General features: G+C 35.7%; 1 protein-coding gene across 6 annotated transcripts in view; it reads left to right on the forward strand.

Moving 5' to 3' along the window:
• Window positions 1-25,486, forward strand: part of CSRNP3 (cysteine and serine rich nuclear protein 3) — a 199,457-nt gene that overhangs the window by 104,804 nt on the left and 69,167 nt on the right. For 4 of the 6 annotated variants that reach the window (XM_032880342.1, XM_032880344.1, XM_032880343.1 and 1 more), the window contains one exon: window positions 21,291-21,461. In XM_032880342.1, the coding sequence (XP_032736233.1) occupies window positions 21,291-21,461 (171 nt within the window). Of the gene's footprint in view, window positions 1-3,459; window positions 3,684-5,419; window positions 5,549-21,290; window positions 21,462-25,486 lie in introns of those variants that run through there. The other 2 variants (XM_032880346.1, XM_032880347.1) reach the window with 2 other exon arrangements.

Consider the following 25,486-nt stretch of genomic DNA (forward strand, 5'->3'; position numbering starts at 1 on the left):
AAACATGTCCATACTTTACTACCCGTCCATAACATGCTCAGCAATTTATTTCTTCTTATTTATTTATTAGCTAGAAAGGCTATAATCTTCTTAGGAACAGTGTATATTTCATTTTTTATATCCCTACCAACTGTTTCAGAGCTTCATTCATAGTGACCTCTCGATAAAGTTTTGTTGAATTGAATTGAATTAGTCTTGGATTTTGAGGCTGACATGGGCAACTTATTGACTTCTCTGAATGTGTTATAAGGGAGGTGAAATGCAGCAAGAAAATCCCGCCTGATCAAGGGTAAATCCAACAGGAAGTGCTGGTATATATATGCCACTTAATACAGTTACAGGAAACACGGGTGATCGTATAAGTAATTTTCCTCTGTCTTCCTTTATGTTCAAAGGATCATCCAATTAGTATGTTTCTGCCCCAGTTACTGCATGAGCTGGATAGCACCCATTTTGGGTTACTTCCGATAAGCTTTGGTTATTTTGTAGAAAAGGGCAGGGGGGCAGAAGAAATGATTCTAGGATGTGTCTTTCCCATTAGAGAAAAACCAACTAATAAGAGTCAATAGTAAGAAACAAGTATCTTTTTTTCAATTCACAGTCTTTAGTGTAACAAAGTAAATTAAAACATCTTTTTAATCTTGGATGGGATTTGCTCCTTTAAGTTCTGATCTTGTGTTTCTCTGTTAATTTCAAATTTTAAGAATTCTTGGCTGATGAGACTGTTATATAAGCAGAGACACCATTGTTCATTGTGTAATGTGAGAATCAGATGCTCTGCTGTAATTCCCTTGTCATGTCACTGACAGAGAGTTCCAGAATTTTGATTGGAAAGATGGGTATATTTTGTAATTTGTTTTAATCCTGAGACAATTTTATGAATGTTGTCTTAAATTAGTTACTAAATTTATTTCTATTTTTTTCTGCATTTATTAGAAAAAAAAATCATTTCCTGCTTCCAAAAGTCCTGTTTGTCTCTGTTATTAGGATAATGTGTTTAAAAATTCTTTTAAACAATCATTAGGATTTTACCTCATCTTTTTATTTTATTAATGTTAGTTGACAATTCTTGGTCAAAGCCAATTTAGAGAACTAAACTATAAAAATATTGCTATGTATTTCCATGACATGCTTTCCAAAGATTTTGCTGTTCCTGTTTTGCAGACTTAAAAACTAAAGCAGGAGATGCTAGAGTAATTCACCAAATGACCGAGGTCATTTAAGACAATAGCAGACCTGGAAAGGTTATTACTATTTCATGATCATTCTGTCCTTTTCTAGATCTTTTCTAGCTCTGTCATCCACCTTTAAATACTTTTTTTTAAAAAAAATAATAATGGACTTAATGGGCCTTTACATTTAATATATACTAAGTTTATAGACTATAGTCTTTCTGTGGGACACTCCTTATTTTACTGGTATTTGTTTTAATTGCTAGCTATTTCTATATTCCTTGTGTTTATTTATTTATTTTCCTTATTGTAAATTATTTCTTTACAACCATTCATTCAAACTTTACATACATGTAGTTTTTATTTCCAATTTCACACCCCTTGCCCTCCCTCTTTCAAGAATTTGGAAGTAATTTGGTTTTCTGCTGATTCTTTCCTTCCATTTGGCAACCATTTTATTTCACTGTTTTTGAAGTGATGCAGTAAAAGAAAAATGGCTGCCTTTTGTTTATTTCCTTGTACATTAACATGATGACATCATCAAGGATATTAACTAGAATGTACATATCTTTAAAAACCTAGAGGCATGCTATAATACATGAGCACTCTGTTTCCCTTTTTCCTTTAATGCCCCAAGGTTTTGTAGCTTTAGCGTAGCTCTTGTGTGCAGAGGAAAAAAATGAACATGAGCATTTTGGAACAAATGCATTAAAATGGTGGCATTTAAAACATATCTGAATAGTTTTCAATGTTAAGAAAAGTCCACCAAAAGGCATTTATTTATGTCATAAGACATTCTAAATCAATGTTAGCCCAACAAAAATATATTGTAAAGAATGATGTTATGTCATTGTATTTAGGGACTGGGCTATTTAGCTACAGTTACTTAGTCTGGCTTAAAATTATTTTTGAAAAATTTCAATTGACACCAAAAATTTTAAGTTGTAATTGTTTCCAGAAAATAATTTCTTATTAATGGAAGGCTTAAACAGGTATATATGTTTACTGTTTTTAAGATTACTGAATTATTTACAAATACTATTAAAATGTACTGTATGTCTATACAGAAAATTTATTTTCTGGTCTTCATTTATGGTGCTTCTGCCTTTTCTGTCTGTGCTCTTTGTTGCACTTTGCATGTATTTGTCATAAAATTTCAACTGAGATTAACAAGCAACAAGCTTTTAATTACCAATTCAATATAGACAGATTATTAAAGAGATAAGAAATCAATTTTTTTCATCAAGTTCCAATAACTAAGTAGCTTTTTCATTTGGAGATCCACAATCTATTTTTGAATATGAAGAAATGATTTGGGGCAATTATTTAATTATTGAAACATTTTAAAAATGTTAATCTGATGATATATGTATGTACATGTGTAGACACGTATGTACATACACACATGTGGGTATAGATATTAATTTAATATCTGTAGAGCAGAAAATTCCTGTAAATGTTAAAGAGTCAGCTCTGAAACTACTTGTTAACACTGAAATCAGATAAGGTAAACCATATGCTTTATTGAGGTTAGCTGTCTAGAATAAGTTACTGCATTTTAAGAATTAATATGAAACACATGTCCTTTAGATCTTTAAATTGAAATCTTCATTGTTCTTTTAAGTCAGCTGTTCTAGGAATGTGTCATCTTTTGAGAAGATAAATTAATCACCTACCTCATTTATATACATCAATAAGAGACTCACCCTCTTATCTACTTTATCAAAAGTAATTAGAATAACTCTATTTTTATTCACATGTAGTATCTATGAGGGATTGAGATTTTCTATTAAGGAGATTTTGAGGGAAACAGCCACTTATCCTTTTAGAAAATAACCTCCTCCAAGAAAAAGAAACCCCAGCAATCTAAAGGTTAAAACACACTGTCAAATCATTCAGTTGAGCAAGGCTCTTTACTAACATTTATACAAAAGTACTTTCAGAAAGCAGAAGGTAGAAAACCGCTTTTTGCTAGTTCCCTTTCCTTAAATTATTATTCAGCCTCTTATTAAAATAAAATCTAGTTAACTTCTTTTGAATGCCTGCTCAAACATTTTCCATAATAATAATAATAATAAAAAATCTTGTGAAAGGATTTCCATAAGTCGGGCTGCATTAATGACTTAGAGCAGCTTCATAATCTGTTATTCCTTCCTCCTAGCAGACCTCAGCTGATAAAAATATCCATAGACACAGTGAAGTCAGTGGCATGCCTGGCTTTCTCAGACAAAACTCCCATGTGATCACATATAGGCAGCCTCAGTGAGGCTGATGCCGTGCAGCGAGCAGTAGGTAATGAGTCTTTGTGCAGAGTGAGGCTCTTGTCGCTGAACAATAAAGCATACGGTATGAGCAATAAAACACAGGGCTGGCAAATTTAAGAAGATTCCGCTGAACCAGGAAGAACAGTGCCTTCGGTGATGCTGACACATATTATAAAATGATAATCAATTTATTTTGGATTCTAATGAATAAAGAGTGCAAGGACTAAGACTACAGCTATTTGAACAGGTCAGTGATTTTATAAATGACTTCAACACTTCCTTGTGTTGGACTGGATTTAAATTAGGATGGGCTAGTGTGTGTTTTCCCTTAAACAAAAACTTTGCAAGGCATTTGCAGTGTGTAATATGAAGGATGCACTTGAATTGACCCAATGTGATTAAATTGTTGCTGTAGTCAGATGTGTTAGAGAAATGTTTATATGATTATAGTAAACCGAAAAGTTATTTGTCCTATTTAAAAATTTATGGGTAAGAAAAAAATGCATCCGATGATTTCTAATCTTCTATATATGCAGAAATAATATAAATCAGAATGCTACTAATAAATTGCTCAAATAAAAAGCTTCACATTTATTTTTCCAGTGTTAAAAAATCCTGTATTATAATAGTTCACATGTTTTATAAATTTATGATATATCATTCAGATTTTTATTGATGCCTTTCTGTACACTGCAAGAGGAAGGTTTGACATATTTAGTTATTTAAATGAAAAATTTTTAAATAAGAGAATTTTAAAATGTTAATAATGCTACTGTTAGAACAATGCATTTTATATTTAACTACAGTAATATATATCTATGTTGGTTGTGTGCCTGTTATTTTTCATTTTATGTATCTTTTGATAGGTGGAAAATACTTCATAAAACCTTTTATTTTATACATATCATTCACTCACTAATGGAGAAAAACAAATTAGCTTAATTTTCAAAAAAAGAATGGGTTAATTTTGTGATGATGCGTATTTCCATTGACTCACCATTTAGAAAAGAATGTGTGCCTTCATGTATATTTATAAAAATATGCACACACATGACCTTCTGTATCGAGAAAATAACCGCTTCTTGGGTTTATGAGCAGTAGAGAAGTTTATGTTTGAAATAGCGAGATTGCTGTGTGTAGGAAGACAAGGGAAGAAATAACTCTAGCAAATAATAGCACAACACTGAACATCCTTGCCAAAGACAGACAAGCATTCCTGCTACATGAATCTTTACATTTCAATACCTAGTTTAACTTTGCTCTACATTTTTACTGCTGTATTGTTTGAAAGGCATCTTGGGAGCTAAATTCTTAACAATTAATTTCTCGAACACCATTTAGGATGATTGTCTTTAAGACACTAGGGCACATTTAACATTTTATAGATTTACTATAGTGACTTCGTGTATGTGTACAGTAACTAAAAGATATTTATGCCTGTAAAATGCTGTTTAAACCATCACCACCTCCACAAGACAAAATACCCCATGTCCCTAATTATGCCGGCAATATGTATGCCAATGGGAAAGAAAATAGCTATGTTTCAAAAACAAGAGAAGTTAATGAAATTTTTAAATTGGTTTTCCACATGTATTTAAATGAAGTATTTGACTATTTGGGTTTCCTTGGTTACCATAGTTGCTGCTGACAGCTTCTTTAGGTGGGGAGGGGGGGAAAAGCAGGACTCTAAAACAAAGAGTTAAAAACACTTATCCATTAATAGACATGGGGTCTGTGATGCTGGCAGCCCAGAGAAGTCCGTGCCCACTCCCCATCGCCTGTTCCAGCCCTCTGGTGATTCAGGTATTAGGCACAACTGCGGTTCCACACTTCCTTACCCAGCATTCCGTTTCGGCTGCTGGAGGGCTGCCTGAGCCTTATGCAAATGAGACCAGCTCTGAGGCTTTGACTGCAGAAACGAGGGTGGGGGAGTGGGGGGGGGCAGAAGGGAGTTCAAAGGGCACAGGGCTGGTGGAAGGCTGGATCAGTTGCCCGAAAAAAATGCACTGGGCTTTTCTGCAGCAGTGTTTTGCAGCAGTTAAATGAAGTGTGCTTTATTTCTCAGAGGGAAGATTTTACAGCGTGTGCCGTAGTCGTTTAAAGTGCACGCAGGTACGGTGACAGATTTCATGATGCGCCTAATTTTATTTCTATAAAAGACACTGATGAGGACTGGCTATTTTAATTCATTGTGGAAATTGGCAAGGCGTTCTCGGTATTCAGCTTCCCTTAAGTAGTTTATTAAATCGTCTTAATGTTGTTTTCTTTTTTTCCATTGGAAACATGGGTGTTTTATTCCAATGGGATAATTTCATGTGAGGAAAACACTGAATTGGGGCTTCTAAATAATTTCATTTTTTGGAAAGTTTTTGATGGCAGAGAGATGTCTGGGTTGAGACATCTAGATAAATAAATAGCAAGACTTACAACTTTTACGGAATTTTCCCATTTTTAAAAAATGTATTTTAAATTAGACCTGGGTTCATAGCCTAAGATTCTCCTGAGGTGTCTCCAATTAAATAATGTAATTCTTTTGTTCCTATCCCACAAGACATCATAAGGACAGTTTTAATAAGTTGTATTTTCATTTCATTTTAAGAGAGAGTTTTGGTTTTGATGGTGTTCATTCTACATTTTATTGCTAAAGAATTTCTTATTTGGGGGCTATATTTTTTCAACGCTTCTGTAATTTTTCTAGTTGTAACTAATTTTCTTTGGGACTTTTTAGACAATGCTATTTTGAACTCAACATGTTCAACTTCCTATGACTTTTCCTTTCAGTTAAGTCTGGATTGTAAAGTGATTCTCATAAATGTCACAGGCAGGACAAAAGTCCTCTTTTTCCATGCACTAAATATCACACTTTGGTAAAATGTGTGATTACATCATAGTAAAGTCTGACCTGTACCAAACAAATGTGTACTCACTTTATTGTTCATAATGTTTTTTTATTTCCAAAACATATTTTTAAAAAAACTTAATTAAAGCAGCATGATCAGACGTTTATCCATATCATTAAAAATTTTAAATATATCAACTCAGCAGTTAAAATGTTGATGGGGAAAAAATGTTACCTAATTTGCATCAAGCGTGCATCTGTCTATATTATAGGTTGTATGTGTATGAAAATTTATGTTGGAAAGATGAAGAGACAAAATAATGTTTAGTCATGAAATTACTGATTTATGCTTTTTTATTTGCATAAGATTTTAAAATGAATTCTATGAAGCTTACATACAAAGAGCTAATACATATTTAGATAAACTTAATTACTTTCTTTGCACTGAAAAGAGGGCGTTAATTTTATTATAATGATTAAGGCTTAGTAGTTTGGCAACAATATCTTTTATTTAAAAATGGGGGGTGGGGTGGATAGAGGGTAGACCAAAACAGGAGGATAGCTCTTTTAAACAGTGAAGGACAGTTATTTCAAATATTTATGAAATGCCTTTGTGGTAGTCACTTAGGGCCTAATTCTTAGCCTTTATCACTTTGTGGGGACATTATGACATTTATCCTGGATCCTGAGGTTAATTTGGGAAAAGGAATTCATATTTTGTGTGAGTTTTTTATAAATGCAAAAACTGCCATTTTCTTCTAAACTCTTTCTCTTTTGAAACTTTCAGTAATGACTGCAACTAAAAGGGTATATTTTAAATAATTTCCTTCTTATGTTGAATGGAATATGCTGTCCTCTGGCCCAAACAACATATTTGTAGACTTTTGTTTTACATATATATAAATGTGTGTGTGTGTGTGTGTGTGTGTATAAAGTTATATATCATGAAATAAATATGTGTAGATGCATTTTGTATATGTTATCTATTATATATTATGTCTATAGTGTATATTATAATACATATATATTATATACATGCATAGCCAAATAAAATCTTTCTTGTGGTTAACCATATTTAATTGAACAATTCTGAAACACAAAAATTTTCATTTTACTTTTACCTCAGGTCATGCCCACAGTTTGTCTACTAACCTGTGTGTGTGTTCTAGGCAGAGCACAGTGAGAAGGGAAGGGCCCAGCATAAATTCATTGAGGCAGTCCAATACTGTTAACTTTTAAGTGCAACCGGTATCAGGTAGCACATTCTGAATATAGAAATAAAAACAGTATGAGCCAAAGAAGAAACCCTGTAAAGGTTCTTGGAGAAAACCTGGTAACAGACAAATGTGAAATAAAGAGAATTGTGCTTCCATAAGCCACGAGAGAGCTATGTATGTCCTACAGCAAATTTATGGCTTTGAATATCCTGGATAATTTATGTCTCTATGCAAATTCAGTCAAAACTTTGAAGTCTTTTTTGCATTAGCTTGAGCATACTACTTCCGTACAAATCTCAGCAGCACGGACATAGTAGGTTCATGGACTGGATATTTAAACATATGTAGGAAAATGTGCTTTGTGTCAATGCAGTTCAAATCAAAATTGTAAAGTAGAAGAGTAAATAGAGTAAAATAGAACAAATCATTGAAGGATATGCAGTTAGTGGACTTGAAGAAATGGTTTTATATCAGATTCCAAAGAAATCTTTAATGATTTTTCAAAAATTAATTTCCTGCTTTCTGATTACCAGTCTGTCTTTGTCATCACTCAAAACTAGAGACCATATTGTGAGCTTGGAAAAGATTTTAGGGCAAATATGTTTTACTCAGTCTAGCAGTATGGAACATAGTCTAAAATCTACAAATAACTGTTGTCATCTTAAAATCACATGTGTAAGTTTTAGGTTGTATTATCACTGTATATGTCCCTTTCCTGAAATTCTGGTTTCTATAAAATAGAAATAAGAGCAGAATGACTTATAATATATAAAAGGAAAATGTCCAAAATAATTGAGTATTCAAAACAACCACATTTATTTCTTTTAACCTGACATTTCTTAGGAAACAAGCAAAATAAATGATTGCATTTTTTAGTTACCTATTCTGGAGTTGAAATAGAATTATATTCATTTTATAGAAAAGTATAATAAGATTATAAAGTGATCTTAAAGACTTACTTTTATTCCATATTATTAAACGCATGACAATGCTATAGCAATACTTTGTCTAGAACAGTTGGGAAATAATCTGCACTAAATAAACCAATTTTCCAAATAGGTGAAGTTTATAACCTTAGTGGCCAGTTTTTTAAAATATTTCTTGTTTCAGGGACACAAAGTATAGAACGTATCATTGTGCTTTGTTGAGCAAGTAGAGATCAGTTTAGGCTTTTCTTCATAGTGTAAGGATCATTATTTTCACCATTACATTGGACTTACTGGAAAAGATAAAACTGCTTCCCAATTGTTCCCTAACACCAAATGGTGTTGCTATTATGTTTTTGGTATACAATTGTATATGCTTTTTATATATTTTATATGCTTTTTATAATTTTACTCTTTTCTCATGTTACTACTTTTTATTTTTTAATACAGTTAATCATTGCTCTTTATCTGAGAACAATTTAAAAATCAAGTTTATACGCTCTGTCTTACATTAAATTCTAAATCTTTTGGGCTTTGGAGGGCAAAGGGAAGGAGATAAACATCCCTCCTTACTTTTCCTTTGTACTGAACTTCTGGTCCATGTGTATACACAGTATTGTAAGCACAGGGACATAAAAAATAAAATTTATCTTAGTTTTTCTTATGTTCAGGATATTGAAAACCATGTTTGAACTCCAGTTCTTATTACTGCAGTGAGAATCTGGCGTATTATATCATCCATAGGAACTTGAAACTGCTTTGCCTAAAAGGGAAATGAGGAATCTCTAACAGGTATACCAAAGAAAACACACGGACCAATTTTTTTTCTGGCATTTGACAAAACAGTGGTGCTACATACCTATTCTTACCAGCTTTAGAGGCTGTGGTCTATTTCATTCTCAAATCCTGGGGCTCTGAAATTTACTACCTCCTACCACCATGCTAGTTAGGAAGAGTTATTACTTGAACAATCTTTTATCTCCATGCAAGTTTATGAACCCACATATTGATGCAGAATTGTATGTCGTGTGTGTGTGTGTACGAACATGCATTTTCTCTAATCACATACAGAAAAAGTAAGACAGCTGAGCCATCAGTCTTCATTTCTTTGAATATTCACTAATACAATGTATGCATTAAGATATACAAAGTAGCTAATGCCAGGCTAGCAGGCCAGGGTTCTTAGTTCTCAAGTTTTCTATAAAAACCACTGCAGCGTTCTTATGCAGTAACATCATCCTACAGGAGGGGGAAATCTGTTCTATTCAAAACAACTCACCAGGTTCTGACAAATAACAAAGAACAACATGAGGCTGCAATTTGAGAAGGGAAATAAACTGAGTGCAGAAGAATCATACAATTAAATTAAATGGTATCCCTGAAAATAAGCAATGATTTCAAAACCCACAAGTAGAGGGGAGACCTCGGTACTTATTTTTTTTAAATGTTCATTAAGCTCCAATAATTGTTTACTGCCATCTTTATCTGTAGTCATGCTGAGTAAAGCTATAGCTAAATGGAAGTTAAAGTGCATTCACGAGGTGTTAGTGTTTACATATCCTCTTCAGTCTCTCAGAGAAAGCAAAGGTAACTACAAATAGCACTCTGCCAGAAACTGGCTTCTTGATCGATGGTGTCGCTTTAGCACACAATGTACTGGTTCATTCTAAAGTGATCACAGCTGTTGATGACAAGAGGCTTTGTATTTTTATATGGTACATCTTTTGGTACATGTGAAGCAAGGTTTTTTTTTGTTTGTTTGTTTGTTTTGTTTTGTTTTGTTTTTATGTTAAGTGTTCTCAGACACTTTGGAGTTACTGTCATCCTTCCCATTTCCATTAGGTCCATAGGTGGTCTCATACACTCTGAAGTGCTTTGAAGATGTGAAGGAATGTTGGTTCCATGAACTTAGTGTCAAAAGATACTCTGTAAGAATGAAAGCGAGTCCAAAGTATTGGGGGGAAAATGCTTCCTATTCTGGTCTTCTTTTGCCCACTAGCATTTTAAACAAACCTCAACAAATCTGGGTAATTTTGTTTAATACAGAAGTGCCTTATAGGGGCGCCTGGGTGGCTCAGTGGGTTAAGCCGCTGCCTTCGGCTCAGGTCATGATCTCAGGGTCCTGGGATCGAGTCCCGCATCGGGCTCTCTGCTCAGCGGGGAGCCTGCTTCCCCCTCTCTCTCTGCCTGCCTCTCTGTCTACTTGTGATCTCTCTCTGTCAAATAAATAAATTAAAAAAATCTTTAAAAAAAAAAAAAAAGAAGTGCCTTATAAATTTAGGGCAATTCATGAGCAACCAAACAACCAGGAAAAGTATTATGTTGTTTTCTTGATAGGTAAATGCCTTTATTATGTAGTTTCTTGGATATGTGAGTTCAAAGTATGATGAAAGGGTGTGAAGAAGTTGAGTAGGAGAGTGGTTAAGGGCTAAGGCTTAAATTCCAACCCTGTGTCACTTCTAAGACATGGTCTGCCACTCAGAATCCATGTGGCCGTGGACATGATATTAAAATCTATAAGCCTTGTCTTCATCTGCACAGTGGGGTACATCATCTCGACGGTTTTTATGAAAATGAAATGGCATGATGCATGCCTGGCACATAATAAGAACCTTGTAAATGATAGCTAATACTACTATTTTTCAACCCAAAGGAGTTGATTCCCTGATGCTGATAAGGCAAGTTCTGCTTAAGCCTATAGTTACAGAGACTCTAAATGAAACATCTTAGATTTCAGCAGATGAGGAAGAGACCTGTTTTCCAAAAATAGGAACTCATGAGCAATTTATTGGTGGCCATACCTCCCTGGTACCATCTTGTATTCAGATGCAGCAAGTAGAGAAGCCAGTACCACAGTGATCAAAGTTCAAACTATACGTGGCTTCGTAGATACCTTGAATCTTGCCAACTGGAAGCATAGTCTCCACAAAAATCCTCACATATGTTGTGGCAATATGTACTTTCATAAGCTCTCATTTTATATCCTTTATTGCTTTAAAAATCTTCATCTACGTGTCTTTGCTCTACTTTTTTTCTCCATTTCCGTGTTGACTACAACTAAGGTGTTAGTCATTCATCTGTCTGCTCCATCCAGATTTCCTGTCTCATCCATAGACTATGAACTTCTCAATTATAGAAAGATCCTGGCACATAGTAGATGCTCAAGAAAGGTTTGCTGATCCAATGTTGTAAGGCAACGTGAAGAGTCTGATCCTAGCTAATGAGTTAAAAGGGCTAATTTCTCTGAATCATGAAATAGTCACAGGTTTGCTGTTTTAAAGTTCCTCAAGACCAGAAGGATGTTTAGAAATATTCTTTCAATTGATGTAGTCATAAGGTTTTTCAAAAGAAATTTAGTAGCGTTCCTAGAGGGGCTTTTTGATAAACATACGTGGGTAACAAATGTTGGATAAATTGATGGGGAGCAGGATCATGGGTCTTGCTTTTGTAAACTTGTTTGAATGGTGGAACTTCTCTAAATAATGAGTTTCCAGGAGATTGTATGAGTTTGATGTGACTTCTGTTGTGAACCAATTTTAATCTGTGCCAGTCGAACCTTCCATTGAGACCTGAAAACCCAGGTATTTAATCTTACACTCTGTATTATTTTTACTAATTGCTCCATAATGTAATGTTAGCTAAAAGTTAAGTAACTTGTTCTGTGCTTTAGGTAGTAAAAATCTAGATCTTGTCTAAGGTGGTGATTCATTTTTAAAGAATGTCCAAAGTACTTTTTTCTACTTATTCCAATTTTTAAAATCTCCTTTATTTTTTACACAATATCCTTGGCAAGATCATAGTGTTTGGATGGGTACGGTCTTAAAGTATGGCCATATATTACCCTGATGTCCACTTCAGAGTACTTGATGAGGAAAATGTTTTCAAGGTTCCTTTCCCTTTGGACTATTCTGATGCTTGTTGTGAAGGAAAAGGATATCATATCCCTTAAATACCCTTTGATCTACACTGGCTAGTCTACTTTATTATTTAATCAGAAGCTTTCTAAAAGCCTGACGAGAAACTTCTTAAGTGCTAAGGAGGAAAAAAAATGTTGTCTTTCAGTGTTGCAGTTATAATTCTAAATTCTTCTACTCTGTGAAGTCTTTTTTTTCCCCTTAATGCAGTAAGCCTTGCTATTCGCCCAAGGAATTAGGCTAAGTACTGTTCTGTAGTCTTAATAGCAAGAACATAAAATAAATTTTTCATTGACACTTTTCTTAGAGCAGGAAAAATAGGCTTACAATGGACACTTGATCAATTCTCAACAGTTTTAAAAGCCTTATCATGTTCTTGGTTAGTTTTTTCTGGTCTTGCTAAGTAAAAGAGTTAACCTGGAAATTGACTTTAGGGAAGGACATGGGCTTCTAATTCACATGTGTTCTAGTATGCCATCTTGCCAAATAGCAACTAGTGATCAATGTTTAGGGTTAAGAGGCATTAAAAACCAATTTCCATCTTTCTTATATTGGTACTAATCTTAATGGCAGGTAAAGTGGAAAACTTCTTGGGGTCCCTCCCCGCCAGCCAAATAGAGTCATAAAGAACACTTTTACCCTTAGTAATGGTGGAGGACCATTCATCAGCAAGGCCTTTATCAGCAAAGCCTAAGTCAATTTAGCCTTTGGCATTTGCACACAGTGAGGGAGGAGCGTATGGACAATTAAGAGGCACCCATCTTTGATGGAGGCCATGGTTCTTATCATTTAACTGCCAGGTAGTGGGTAATGCATTGTATCAGAGCCTGTTCTTACCAGTTATGTCTGCCCCCTTATTTTGACAGAAGTGGAAATTGAGACCCAAGGAGATAATCCTCTTACTTAAAATTAGGCCACTTGTTAGTAGCTGATCCAGGATTAGACTCCAATTTGATGACCATTCATTTACTGAGCAAGCACTAGAGTACATATTCAGTCCAGGAGGAACCTTACAGTGAAGTGTTAGAATATGGCAGGTCAGCCAGCAATTATGATACAGTTTGAAATGTACCACATGCTGGTACTTAACCTACAATGCGGTGCTGGCGATGGAATACTTTTCAGAGAAGTTTGGATCAGACCTCTTGGGAAAATGATCTAGATTTCTGAAATCTCAGTTTCCTTTTTTCAAATTACCTTGCAGGATTGGGAAAACAATTGCATAGAGAGAATTGGTGCAAAGGGTCTAGCCCATAGTAGGTGTTCACTAAAAGCTCTGACTGGTATTATAAATGGAACCAGGCAATCTAATTACCTTTTAGGAAAGACAGACACTGTTTGGGGGATGTCGTCCTGCAACCCAGAACCATTCACCAAGCTGCAAATTTCCAGAGGAGGTCAGTTTGGTTTCGGGTAGTTGTTTTAGAGTAGTAGGTAGTGCCCAAGAGAACAGTGAAGAAAGGAGCCCCTAAAATTGCTATGGAATGTCCCCTTGAGATTCAGTGGGCCCCCTTAGGACAGATGGCAGAAGGACCTGAGAGACCTGGAAGGACCCCTGCCCTCGGCAGTGGATGACCCTCGTGGTAAAAGGAACAGGAGGCAACAGATTCTCAAACTTCTTTGATGCTTTGAGCTAATGTGTTCACAATGAATCATTTCTCCGAGTTCTGGATAACCACCAAAGCTGGAGAAATGGTATAAATCACCAGAGTTGAGGTCCTTAACCAGAGTCCATGGATAGATGGCACAAATTTGTGCTTATGTGCACTTTTTTCCTGGGGAAAGCTTTCATTTCTTTCATCAAATTCTCAGGCTGCAAATCAGCAAGTTGCAAACATTTGGAGATCCAAAGCACATAAAATAATTCAGACCTTTAACTCAATGTCACAGGCAACTCTGGCACAAGGCATTCATACATAATTGGGGAACCCTGCAATCATTTCTCCAACAAAAATATTCATTAGACAGGAGTGACCCCAGGGTTCTTGGCTTAAGCAGGCACCTGGGCAAGAGAGGTGTATTTGGCCAACTTGTGCTTCCCACACTGGCAAACCACCAGCAGCATTTTTCACATTGGTGGTGCCCCATGGAAACACCTTGCAGGATTTTACCTTGTAAAATCATTGCCAAATCCCTATCCTCTTGACGGCAGATATGTTCATTTCTTGCCAAATGGGTTAAAGCAGAAACGGTCCTATTTTGTGGAAGAAGATAGCCTCTCTCTCTCTCTCTCTCTCTCTTTCTCTCTCTTTCTTTTTTAAATAAGAGAAATGCAGGCACAACATCTGATGCCAACTTTTTAAAATGATGATTTTCTTATTCAGCAGAGACTTAAGTCCATAATCAGTATTCGATGAATACAACAGCGTCAGGGCTGTAGTGTGGAACATCACAGATTACAGATTACTCAAAGTCATGGTTTAAAAAAAAAAAAGGGGGGGGATGAAAAGGATTTGATGCAAACTAACTTGATTAAAACTGTGTCCCAATAGTTAGGGACACATCTAGATAACTAAAGATAGCCCACCGAAGAATTCAAAATAACACAATATGATTTTTCTTAGCTAAGCTCTGCTTTCCTAAATACTGGAATAAAACCTCTTCACCATTAATTGAGCAACTGTCCTCTACATCTTCTATCTGGCCCAGTAACAATCTGGCTGATGAAGTGTGACATTGTGAATAATCTTGCTTTTGCCAGCTAGACTTTTCCCACCTGCTCTCCCAGATGAGCCACACACCAGCATTTTTGTCAACCTGTTTGCAGTGCTGCTCAGCTCATCATTAATTTGGTGAAGCAACCAGAAGAAACATCAAAACTGCTTTCCATTCTGAGAGAAAGTAAAGGAAGCTTCTTTTTCTATGCAACTTAATCCTCACACTGGTGTTTCCTGGGCCCCAGGCCTATCGCTGATTGAAGCCAACAGCCTCCCCTTATCGAAGTCACCGGAGTAGAATTTAGTCGGAGTTTCATAGCTTTTTAAGCTTGTTGGAAGAATTCGATGAGTTCATAAAATAAATGATTTTGTTCTTTGATAAATCACAAAGAGATGTCCTCCCTGTCGTGTCGTAATGCAAGGTAACATGCCCCTTGATGTATGCCAAGACACCAAGTGTCCTTGTAAATGACACTCGCAGTTATAAAAGAGCTGCACTTGGGCTAACTACAAAATTAGCAAGGAAGCAATGTGAAGGATAAGCCCAGACCACCAGGAAGAAGTGAACAGAGGGGTTCCATGTGTATCCCTTTTCTCCTAAGAGTGCCATGTGAGGCTTCTGGTCTCAGCAGCCTCCACAGAATAAGGACCTATTGGGTTGGACAAACTGGGAGCTCACAGCTTACCACTCTTTTTTTTTTTTTTTTTATCCCCACCAGGCGAGAGAAGAGACAGCATCTCACTAAAATAAACCTCCTCATTCTCGTAGAAGGAAATTCTTGTCTTGCCAGAATTACTTCCTTTTAAATTCATTTCTTCCTGTGCCAGTGATAGGCCAGGCCTGCCCTTAACCTGCTCATCACTACCAACCTCCTCACCTTTTTTTAGTTGTTTGATAAACTCATGATTCACCGTAATGACCTCTCAAGTCTTACTGAGTTTCATCTGATGGGTAAAAGGCAGAAATACTCATGTATGACCACTCCAGGTGGTGGTGGTGAGGGGAGCATTTATTTAGATGTTTTTTTGTTCACTTCATAGTCATTTGTCTTTCTCCTCAAGAGCTAAGAGCACAAATAAACACAGATAAACAACATAATTAGTATAAATAGATCTTGAAGGTGATTTTTTTTTTTTTAATCTAAAAGTCAAATGTAACTGGGTGTCCTATATTTTTATTTGCTAACCTTGGCAAGCCTGAAGTGTTTCTGCAAATCAGATCACCCACTCCTCAGAATTTGGGGACCAATGATATTCTTGAGGCATATTGTCTGTGGTCATTTCCTTACAACACATAGCAAAGTATTATGAAATCAGGACAGAATGAAAGGAGAAAACAGGATTAAACAATAGATGAATATAAGTGGGATAGTAAGAACTCAATGAGCTACCTATGAAAGCTATGAAATTTTTACACTGTCAGAGTGATATGAACCAGATTCCAACAAATACTCAAAGTTAGCTTCAGTCATTTTTCCAAATGCATTAAAATGTACATTTCTAACCAGCTTCTTGATTTGGCATTCTTAACGAAGCTCTCCCACTTACTTCAGTCTGCATCCTTCTGGCTTCTGATATTTTTTCCAGAAATACATTAAACAAAAGAATTGCACTTATAACCATAGAACATCTAAGTGTAGCTCCTTGGCATTCTTTTTTTTTTTTTTTTTTTTTTTTTGTGGAGAAGTTTGAAAACATTTATATTTCTTTACTACTTTTTCATTAAATGTGCTCAGAGGCTTCTGAGCAATGGTTACATCTAATAAAAATTTGAGAGCAGTGGTATATGTTAGTCAAGAATAGTGGATATCCCAAGACCACAGGATGCTTATTAGAGTTTTATAACAGAGTGGTTATTAATTAAACTTGGCAATAGAAAGGACATGAAGGGGCAGGGAGAGGGGAAGTAGTCCAAGTGGTGAATTCACAGACTATATTAATAAATGAAAAACAATAAGATAAATCAGTGTTAGACAAGGAGAAAACATTGGCTTTGAAATGAAGTTTAACTTATTGAGGTCTCTGAGTGAGATTCTCTGGAGTAGTACCTATTTGAGTGGCTGTTTGCTTTCTGGCTGTGCAATTGAGTGATCAAAGGGCTGACTTCTGACCCAAGATGGGCTAAAATGTTACTTACCCTTTAGAACATTAAACTTGAACTGCAAGAAAGAGAGAAGTTGCTGGGCTTAAACCTGGTAACTGTGGTGTTCTAGAGGGAAGATCAAGGAATTTCTACAGTCATAATCCTGGAAGATATCCTTATTCCTGCCTTCCTTTGATTTTGGATTTCAGCTCGATCTTAGATTGCATGAACTAGTTCAGTATTTTTCCAACAGATGTCTATGTGCTTAAGTTAGCTAGAATTTGCTTTTGGGTTGCTTGCAAGCAAAAAAGAAAAAAAAATTGTATGACGTTTTGAGGTCAATTTCATCTTCATTTTGATTCTCATTCAATCAAAAATGCCAGATATTTTGTTAGGAAGAGGCATAGAGTGGTGAATAAGATGAACATGAGTTTTATTTCATGAAGCTTTCAGTCTAGCAGAGAAAACAGACACTGATAAAGTAATTAAAGTATAGAAATGGAAGGGTTTTATTTATCCATCAACAGACGTTTGTTAAGCACCTATTTACTAAGCACCTATAATATTTAAGGCACTGTTCTAGACTGTTGGTACATTGGTAAAGAAGACAAAGACCCTTCCCTTGCATCTCTTAGCAGGGGATGAACTCAATAAGCAGTAAACATCGAAATATATAAATAAATAACGTGGATTTCAAAGATGGTTAAGTGCTATGGGAAAAGACATTAGAAAGGAAATTGGAAAGAATGGTATATCAAAAGGCCGGGAGGCCAGAGACAAATGTCAGGTTGGAGAAACGGAGATTATTAGAGCTAAAATAGTGACAACAGGGCAGTGGCTCAAAATGATGATGAAGAGGTTAGCCAAAGTCCATTGTTAAGGACGTTATAAGCTATTTTGAGGATTTTGGACTCATCCTAAGACAATCCAAAGCCACTTAAGAGTTAAGCTATAGACTGACATGATCAGATTTGCATTTTAGATTTATCATTCTGCCTGCAACCTGGAAAACACATCAAAAGCAAACAGTAGTGGATGGGAGAGAATATTTAGGAAGCTCTTGTCCTAGTCCAAGTGAGAAATGGTGATGCTTTTGACTAGCATATGTTCCATGAATTGGAAAACAGTAGCTGTGTTAAAATGGCTGTTATGGAGGCTTAGACTTTCTGCTTCTCATATTTAGAACAAATTAATGCCTGTCCAGATTTATCTTCTGTTCTCTGGGCTTTGATGCTATATAAAGCCAATCTGAAATGTTGACCACTTTTTCTTTGGCTTCATATCCATGAAGTTTAATTATGCCTCATCTTTAGGAACAAAAATATGATAAGTGGATATTTAAGGAGCCATGGCAGCCATAAGACAGGCATTCATTCTACTCCCTTGTATCTGCACCTAACTAGCCACGTATCGTCATTCTCGAATTCTGAGAGAACCAGTACAGGATAGAAGCAAACCAGGTCTATGCATCTCCTTTATTAAAAGGGCCTTCCCCCTAAATTCTCGTGTTCTTTTCCGCCCCAGTGAGATAGTGTAGATGATGTAGGAGAAAACCACTTGTTCTATTTACCACCCCACCATTGGGTTTAGATGGGGGTTACCTTCCTATAAACAATGGGTCATTTGACCCTCATAATTTGTTGTGACATCTTGTTACACTCACGTAGTATTTTTTAAAGACAATGAAACTAAGTAACCACTATGCTTGCTTGCTGCACTTAAGAAGACTGGTTCAACACTGAACCAGCATCATGGGTGTATGTGAAAGTTATGCCCCTTTGTAATTATTTCAATTTTTAATTTTCAGCTCATATACTAATCCCAGACTAAATTTTGGTCAGACATTTCTTCGTTCCTTTGCGCTGTGTCTAGCTCAGGCTCTTTCAGTCTCAAATATGTAGACAGAAATTATATCCAGCCTTCAACTCCCTTGCTTACCAGTCCCAAATATAAGAGCAAAAAGAAAGAGAGACTTCTCAATTTCCTTATCATCCCTCCAAAAATTTCCCCTCTCATTCCTGAGAAGAGTACCAAGTCCCACTTTTTACCATACTGGAACATGGTTCCCTGTGGTCCAATTGAATGACCTTGGTTCTTGAGAAATCTGCCTTTCCTAAGGAAGCTGGGAGAGATGGGATGGAGAAATGCAGCTAAAGGATATTGTTTTTAACTGTTCCCACTGCAGTACCTTATTATAAAAATGTACTTTTTAAACATGGGTTTCTATCTTGTATTACTTTGTGTCTTGGAGTCTCTCCCTCATAAATTACTTTGCATCTTGTTTGAAGTGAACCATTTTAAAATTTATATCCTGTCCTACTTTTATTTCAAGAACTTTACTTAAAATATCTTTTTTTCTCTTGCCCTGCTCAGATATGCATGAACATTTTATGCATTTCACACTCTTTAAGATAGAGAAAATAATATGCTAATTTGAATAGTGGTAAAATCAGAGTCGGAATAGAGATTTTATTCTCAGGGAGTGGACAGTGCAATACCTTCTTATGACTATCAGTTATCTCCATCGTTAATATAAGTCATGTAAAAGACATGGATTAGTCAAACAAGACCGTAGAAGACGAATGTGGGAGTCCTCTCAGTTGGATGGAGGCAGCATGGTGAATGTTTGCTCCTCGAGGGCACGTAACGTGTCCTACTCCCTTTCTATCACCTATTCCACCGAAGGAGTCAAGCATCTACATACCAGTTACTCAACATGAAGTTAGATGTGCAAATGGAAATAAATGATAAATACTTATGAGACATCTAGTACTGTACTTAATTTTACTAGAAATCACACAAGGGATGGTGAAAGAAGAGGTTTTGACTAGGTTTTGAGTACTGGGTTATGTCCCTCTAGGGTGGGTATGCTGACACCCCCAGTGAAGGAAAAACCCAGGAAGGGAGCTGCTGGAGAGCGGACTAGAAATCGGACAAATGGTCCTCCGATTTGAGTGCATAGGCACTGAGGCATGGCCTCCTGGGAGTTTCTGATCCAACAGATCTGAAGTGGGGCCCAAGAATTTGCCTTTCTCACAGTTTCCCTCCCAGGTAATGCTGATGCTGCTAACCCAAGTAGCCCACTTAAGAAACCACAGAATGAGATCTTGGAGAGCTGGCTCAGCTGGAGGGACCTGGACAGGCTGTTGCTCTGTGATCTGCACAGAGGGGATGGGAGGGATTTCAGATGTGTCTCAGGGCGGTATCTAGAATAGTTTTAAGTCTTGCTTCCTCTCAGTCAATAGGACTGGTGGCTACACTCTGGCAGGAAAAGGAGAGGTTTCACGAACTCAAATGAGAGTTAAAATCAGCAAACGTAAATAAGATGGAAGAAGGGATATGTGGAATCAACTTAGTAATACTTTCAGGGAATTTAACCTAATTTGGCAATGTAAAACCATGTACATGTATATCTAAGCTAATTTTTATATAGGTTTTTCCCTGAAATATCCTTACACTGCAAGGAAAGTTTATGCTCTTTAGCTGACTGTGCATACATCAAGGTAAATGGGGAAGGTGGAAAAAGGGCAGCCCAAGGAGAGAGGAAAGCCCATTCATCCTAGAGAAAGCATTTAGGAGAAACCACTCCCATCCTCCCCCCGCCCACCCCTTCCCACTCAGCAGGGTCTCTCAGGTAAATAGCCTTAGGAAGTTCTTGCAACAATGGCAAGGGCTTCAGTATCCCGGCGTCGTCCTGGGAACACCTCTCATCTTACTTCAGTATTAAAATGGAAACTACCTAAAATTTAGAACCAATTTCACAGGCTTTGTTGTATTCAGCTAATTAGGTTCTTGCATTTTAAAACTCGACTCTGAAGTTTTTGCCTACTTATCTGTGTTTCTTCCAGATGAATTTTGTATAAGGCAGGAATCATTTAGGACTCTGGGGGACGTTGGCATTTTCTTCATTACACAACTTCATGGACTCAGGTGGATTTTCTCAATTTGCCAACAAAAAGAATAGAGATAGTACATTAAAATGAACTGTGTGTTTAACAAAATGATAGAATTTGGTAACCAAATGGGCAGTTGCTCATATTTAATTTAATTCTTATTAATTTGAAAATATTAAAAAAAAATAAAACTGCTTAGTGATCCTTTCAAGGAAAGGCTCAGCTCATGTTTTTAAAAAAACACAGAAAAATGACTCTGGAGACCTTGGCTACACATCTCGCGGTCAGATATTTCAATGCTTTGTTGCTCTCATTCCTGTTACAGGTACATGTGACAGTGTTGCAGCTATGAGTGGAATTTTAAAGAGGAAGTTTGAAGAAGTTGACGGCTCATCACCCTGCTCCTCTGTGCGGGAATCAGACGATGACGTTTCCAGCAGTGAAAGTGCTGACAGTGGGGACAGTGTCAATCCGTCCACTTCTAATCATTTTCCCCGTGAGTACAGAAACCATACCTGAAGCTGCTTGTCTGATTCTGCAGTGAAAATAATTGTATCATCTTGGGCCCTTTTTTTAAACCCTTATTATTAGTTTTGTTTTGTTTTTGTAATTGATCTGAAAACAAAACAGGGTTAATTAAAATTAAGTCTCTTTGAGGTAGCGGTAGATTTTTGTATTTGGATTGCTTTCGGCAGTGGATTATTTGGTAGTGTTAATCAACTGACTCAGTGAAAACAAGAGTATTTTATTGTTATTAATTTTAATAAGCACCCTCCTGAGAGTAGATGGGGAAAGACAAGTCCAGGCACAAAAATGCATCCTCCCATAGCTGAAATGGTATTCTGGGTTGGTAGAGGAAAAAATGGATGTATTTGGGAGTGGAAGGTCTAGGATATGATGAGAAAGAGCTCTCCAGCCATGCGTGAAGAGATGAGAAGCCTGCAAAACTCTCCCAGATGTGCAAGTGCATTGCAGTTTATACTTCTTTCCACTCATTCTTTTATCCCATCCCTAAGGAAAATATCTAAAGCCCACAAGGAAAAAATAAAGAGATGTATGTCTTCTCCTGGATTCCTTTTTCTGCCGCACTGTAGCATTAGTGCTCCCTGTCATGAAAGGTATTGTGAAGATTGCAGGACTGATGAGAAAGAATTCATAAAGTGATACAATCTATAAGCTAAAAGAAACTGACTAGTAATAGCTAAAAAAGTCTTCTTAAGTTTATGTTTCCAACAGGAAGATTTTACTATATCATGATACCACGGTAGAGAACTAGTCTTAGTTTTTCCATTTTTCAATTCAGTGGCTGGTTTTATTAATATATGATTCTAGAACATAGAATTTATTTCAGAAATGTGACAACTCGGAAAACCGAAAGAATTAATAATAGTTTTAAGAGGGTATTAAGGAGCTCAATAAAACAGTTGAGTATGAACCAAACACTAAAATCAAAAGCATTGCTTAAAACAGGCAAAACTAGGGGCACCTGGGTGGCTCAGTTGTTAAGCATCTGCCTTCGGCTCAGGTCATGATCCCAGGGTTCTGGGATTGAGCCCCACATTGGGCTCCCTATTCAGCAGGAAGCCTGCTTCTCCCTCTCCCACTCTCCTTACTTGTATTCTCTCTCTTGCTGTCTCTCTCTCTCTGTCAAATAAATAAATAAAATATTAAAAAAAAATAACAAACAGGCAAAACTAATATAAAATATAATGAAGGGGCAATTAAATGATCATAACAGATTAAAAAACCATAAAATATTCAGGGACAAGGTTATTGTGTAATGTTGGAGATATACAAATACATTTACCTATGTCATGATGATATGAGATGAGCTTGTGTTTTTTATTTAAAAGGAGATACATGTATACCTATTTGATCTTAGTATTAATAGTGATCATAGCAACAACATGATCATCTGGTGGAGTTTTTGACAATCAACAGCACAAGTGAGATAATATACATGAAAGAACTTGGTAAAATATTAAGTACTAAGCACATGTTATATTGGAAATTATGATCATAGCTAACATTTCTTGGATACACAAATGCACCAATAGCTTTGTATGCATTTTCCCTACTCTGTGTCAATTCTGAAAATACTACTACCTTCAGTTTAAGAGGAAATATCTGAGGCTCAGAGACCAAGCATCTTGCCCAAGATCACACATGATTGGAGCCTGGTACATGTGTGTATGTGCGTATCTCACCCCATAGTCTGTTTTTTCCGTTACCTCATGCTGCCTCTTAATTGTATAATATTGGACATATCTTTAAAATGTTGTTCATTGAGAATTACAAAAGAATTAGGTGAATTAGTAAAGAGATAAGTTATGTTTCTGGATTTAAAGATAAACAAAGTTATCAAAGCCTTCCACATTAATTTATATATATGAGTATAATGTTAATAAAATCCTCAAATGCATTTTCTTAAAAGGAGATAGAATGATAAAAATCTGTTTGGGAAAATAATGAGAATAAAGGTATATTTTTAAAAAGAAACTCTAAATGTTGAAAAGCCGTTACAGATCTCAAGTCATAATATAAAATTATATAATTTCTTTTTTGATACTCTGCTAGATCTAGGAAAGTATAGAAAAATCTCAACATGTTACATATAAGGTTTAATGTATAAGAATAGAGCATTATGGAGCAATGGCAAAGGGAAGAAATATTTAATAAATTGTTGGGGTGTTAGAGTTTGAAAAAAAAGTCATTTAGATACTCATCCACAATACATTCCAGATGGATTAAATAGATAATTTTTTAAAAATCCAATTATGGGGATATTGCTTATTTATCAGACATTGGTAGGATCATTACCTGAGCTTGGCAGAAAAAAAAAAAAGTCACATTGCAAAATACTTACAATAAATATATTATTTATTATATTTAATTTAATAAAAAATACATGTAAATTTTTTTGAAACCCCCAAAGGCAATCAACACTATAGGAAATATGATTAGTAAACATTGGAAAGCATTTAACAATAGTAATAACAATGCAGATTAAAATAATACTAATGAGATTCCATTAGTATGAAATTACAGAAATTTCATCTCTGTGAAATTAGTACCCCTCTCTCCAGTAGAAACTACTGATACCTAAGTGCTGGTGAAAGTCACAGTATAAATTGTAGGTACATACATTGTGACTGATGGCAGTGAAATTTAGAAAGCCCCGAGTTAATACAAGAGCCATAATAATATTCATATCTATTTGTCTGTACTTCGGATAATTTACCTGAAGGAGGAAACATCAAAAACAAGGGGAAAACTGCATAAGTGAAAATGTTGGTGGTTAACGGTAGTACCAAAGAATGGGGGTTTTAAAAAAATGGGGGTTAGAGGTAGAGAAGAGAAAGATAACATGGCTCAGAGCAGGAAAATGCTCCATTAAGTTATGGTGACTTGTACAATTTACTTTTATGATAGTTATGAGGACCTTATGACAATTATGTAAAGTGCTCATGAGGTAATGTTAAGAAAAATCAAACACCAAATCTTACTTACATTGCCAGGGAAAATCTAGTATTCATAAAGGCAAGGAATGGTATGGCGCCCTGAGCACTGAAAATGATTTGATTTTTTGAGGTTTTAAAAAGATGGATGAATTTTCATATTTATTAATTTAAAACAAACAAGTTTTAAATTTAAACTAAAATGATTACTGTAGTTCAAATTGTGTTTATGTATGTGGACAGCAGATTGAAATGGCGTGATCAGCAAAATCATGCAATTCTGTAGCTAACTAGGAAAAGCTTTTATAAGTTAGAGAAATGACTTTTCCCATTAAAGAAAATAGACCTATGTTATCATGTCCAACAAGTCATCAAAATGGGAGTGCCTGGCTGGCTCACTCAGTAGAGCATGCAATGTTTGATCTTGGGGTTGTGAGTTTGAGCTCCACATTGTGTGTAGAAATTACTTAAAAATAAAATCTTAAAAAAATTAAAATACATAATATAAAAAAGAAGTTATCAGAATGTTTCAACTCATTGTTTATTATCTATGGTAGTTGGCAATATGTTAATTTACTAAATTGCTGACTTAACTATATGAAGTGAAATCTGACAGATTTTTCATAATTTTTAAAGGTAGTTAGATTATTAATTTAATTAAAAAGTGCCCTTTACATTGAATAATAGTCTGCATAGTTCACCATATTTATATTATGGAGAAGAGAGAAAAAGTGGGAGGAAACAGCACAGAATCAAGAGATAAAAATTCTACCTAGAATATTTATTGTATGAAAGGCCTGAGCATGTTAATTAATGTGAGAGGGATAGTTGAAAGGCTTTCTTGTTTCTAGAAATATATTTCAGATTTTTCACCTGTCCAAAAATTTACTATGTGCACGTTTTTAGAAAATGTTTTTTTAAAGTTTTTATTTTTTTATAAACATAATGTATTATTAGCCCTGAGGTACAGGTCTGTGAATCGCCAGGTTTACACACTTCACAGCACTCACCATAGCACATACCCTCCCCAATGTCCATAACCCCACCCCCCTCTCCCTACCCC

This window comes from Lontra canadensis, unplaced genomic scaffold (genome assembly GCF_010015895.1).
Source record: "Lontra canadensis isolate GAN:19392208 unplaced genomic scaffold, GSC_riverotter_1.0 scaffold69, whole genome shotgun sequence".
Lineage (NCBI taxonomy): Eukaryota > Metazoa > Chordata > Mammalia > Carnivora > Mustelidae > Lontra > Lontra canadensis.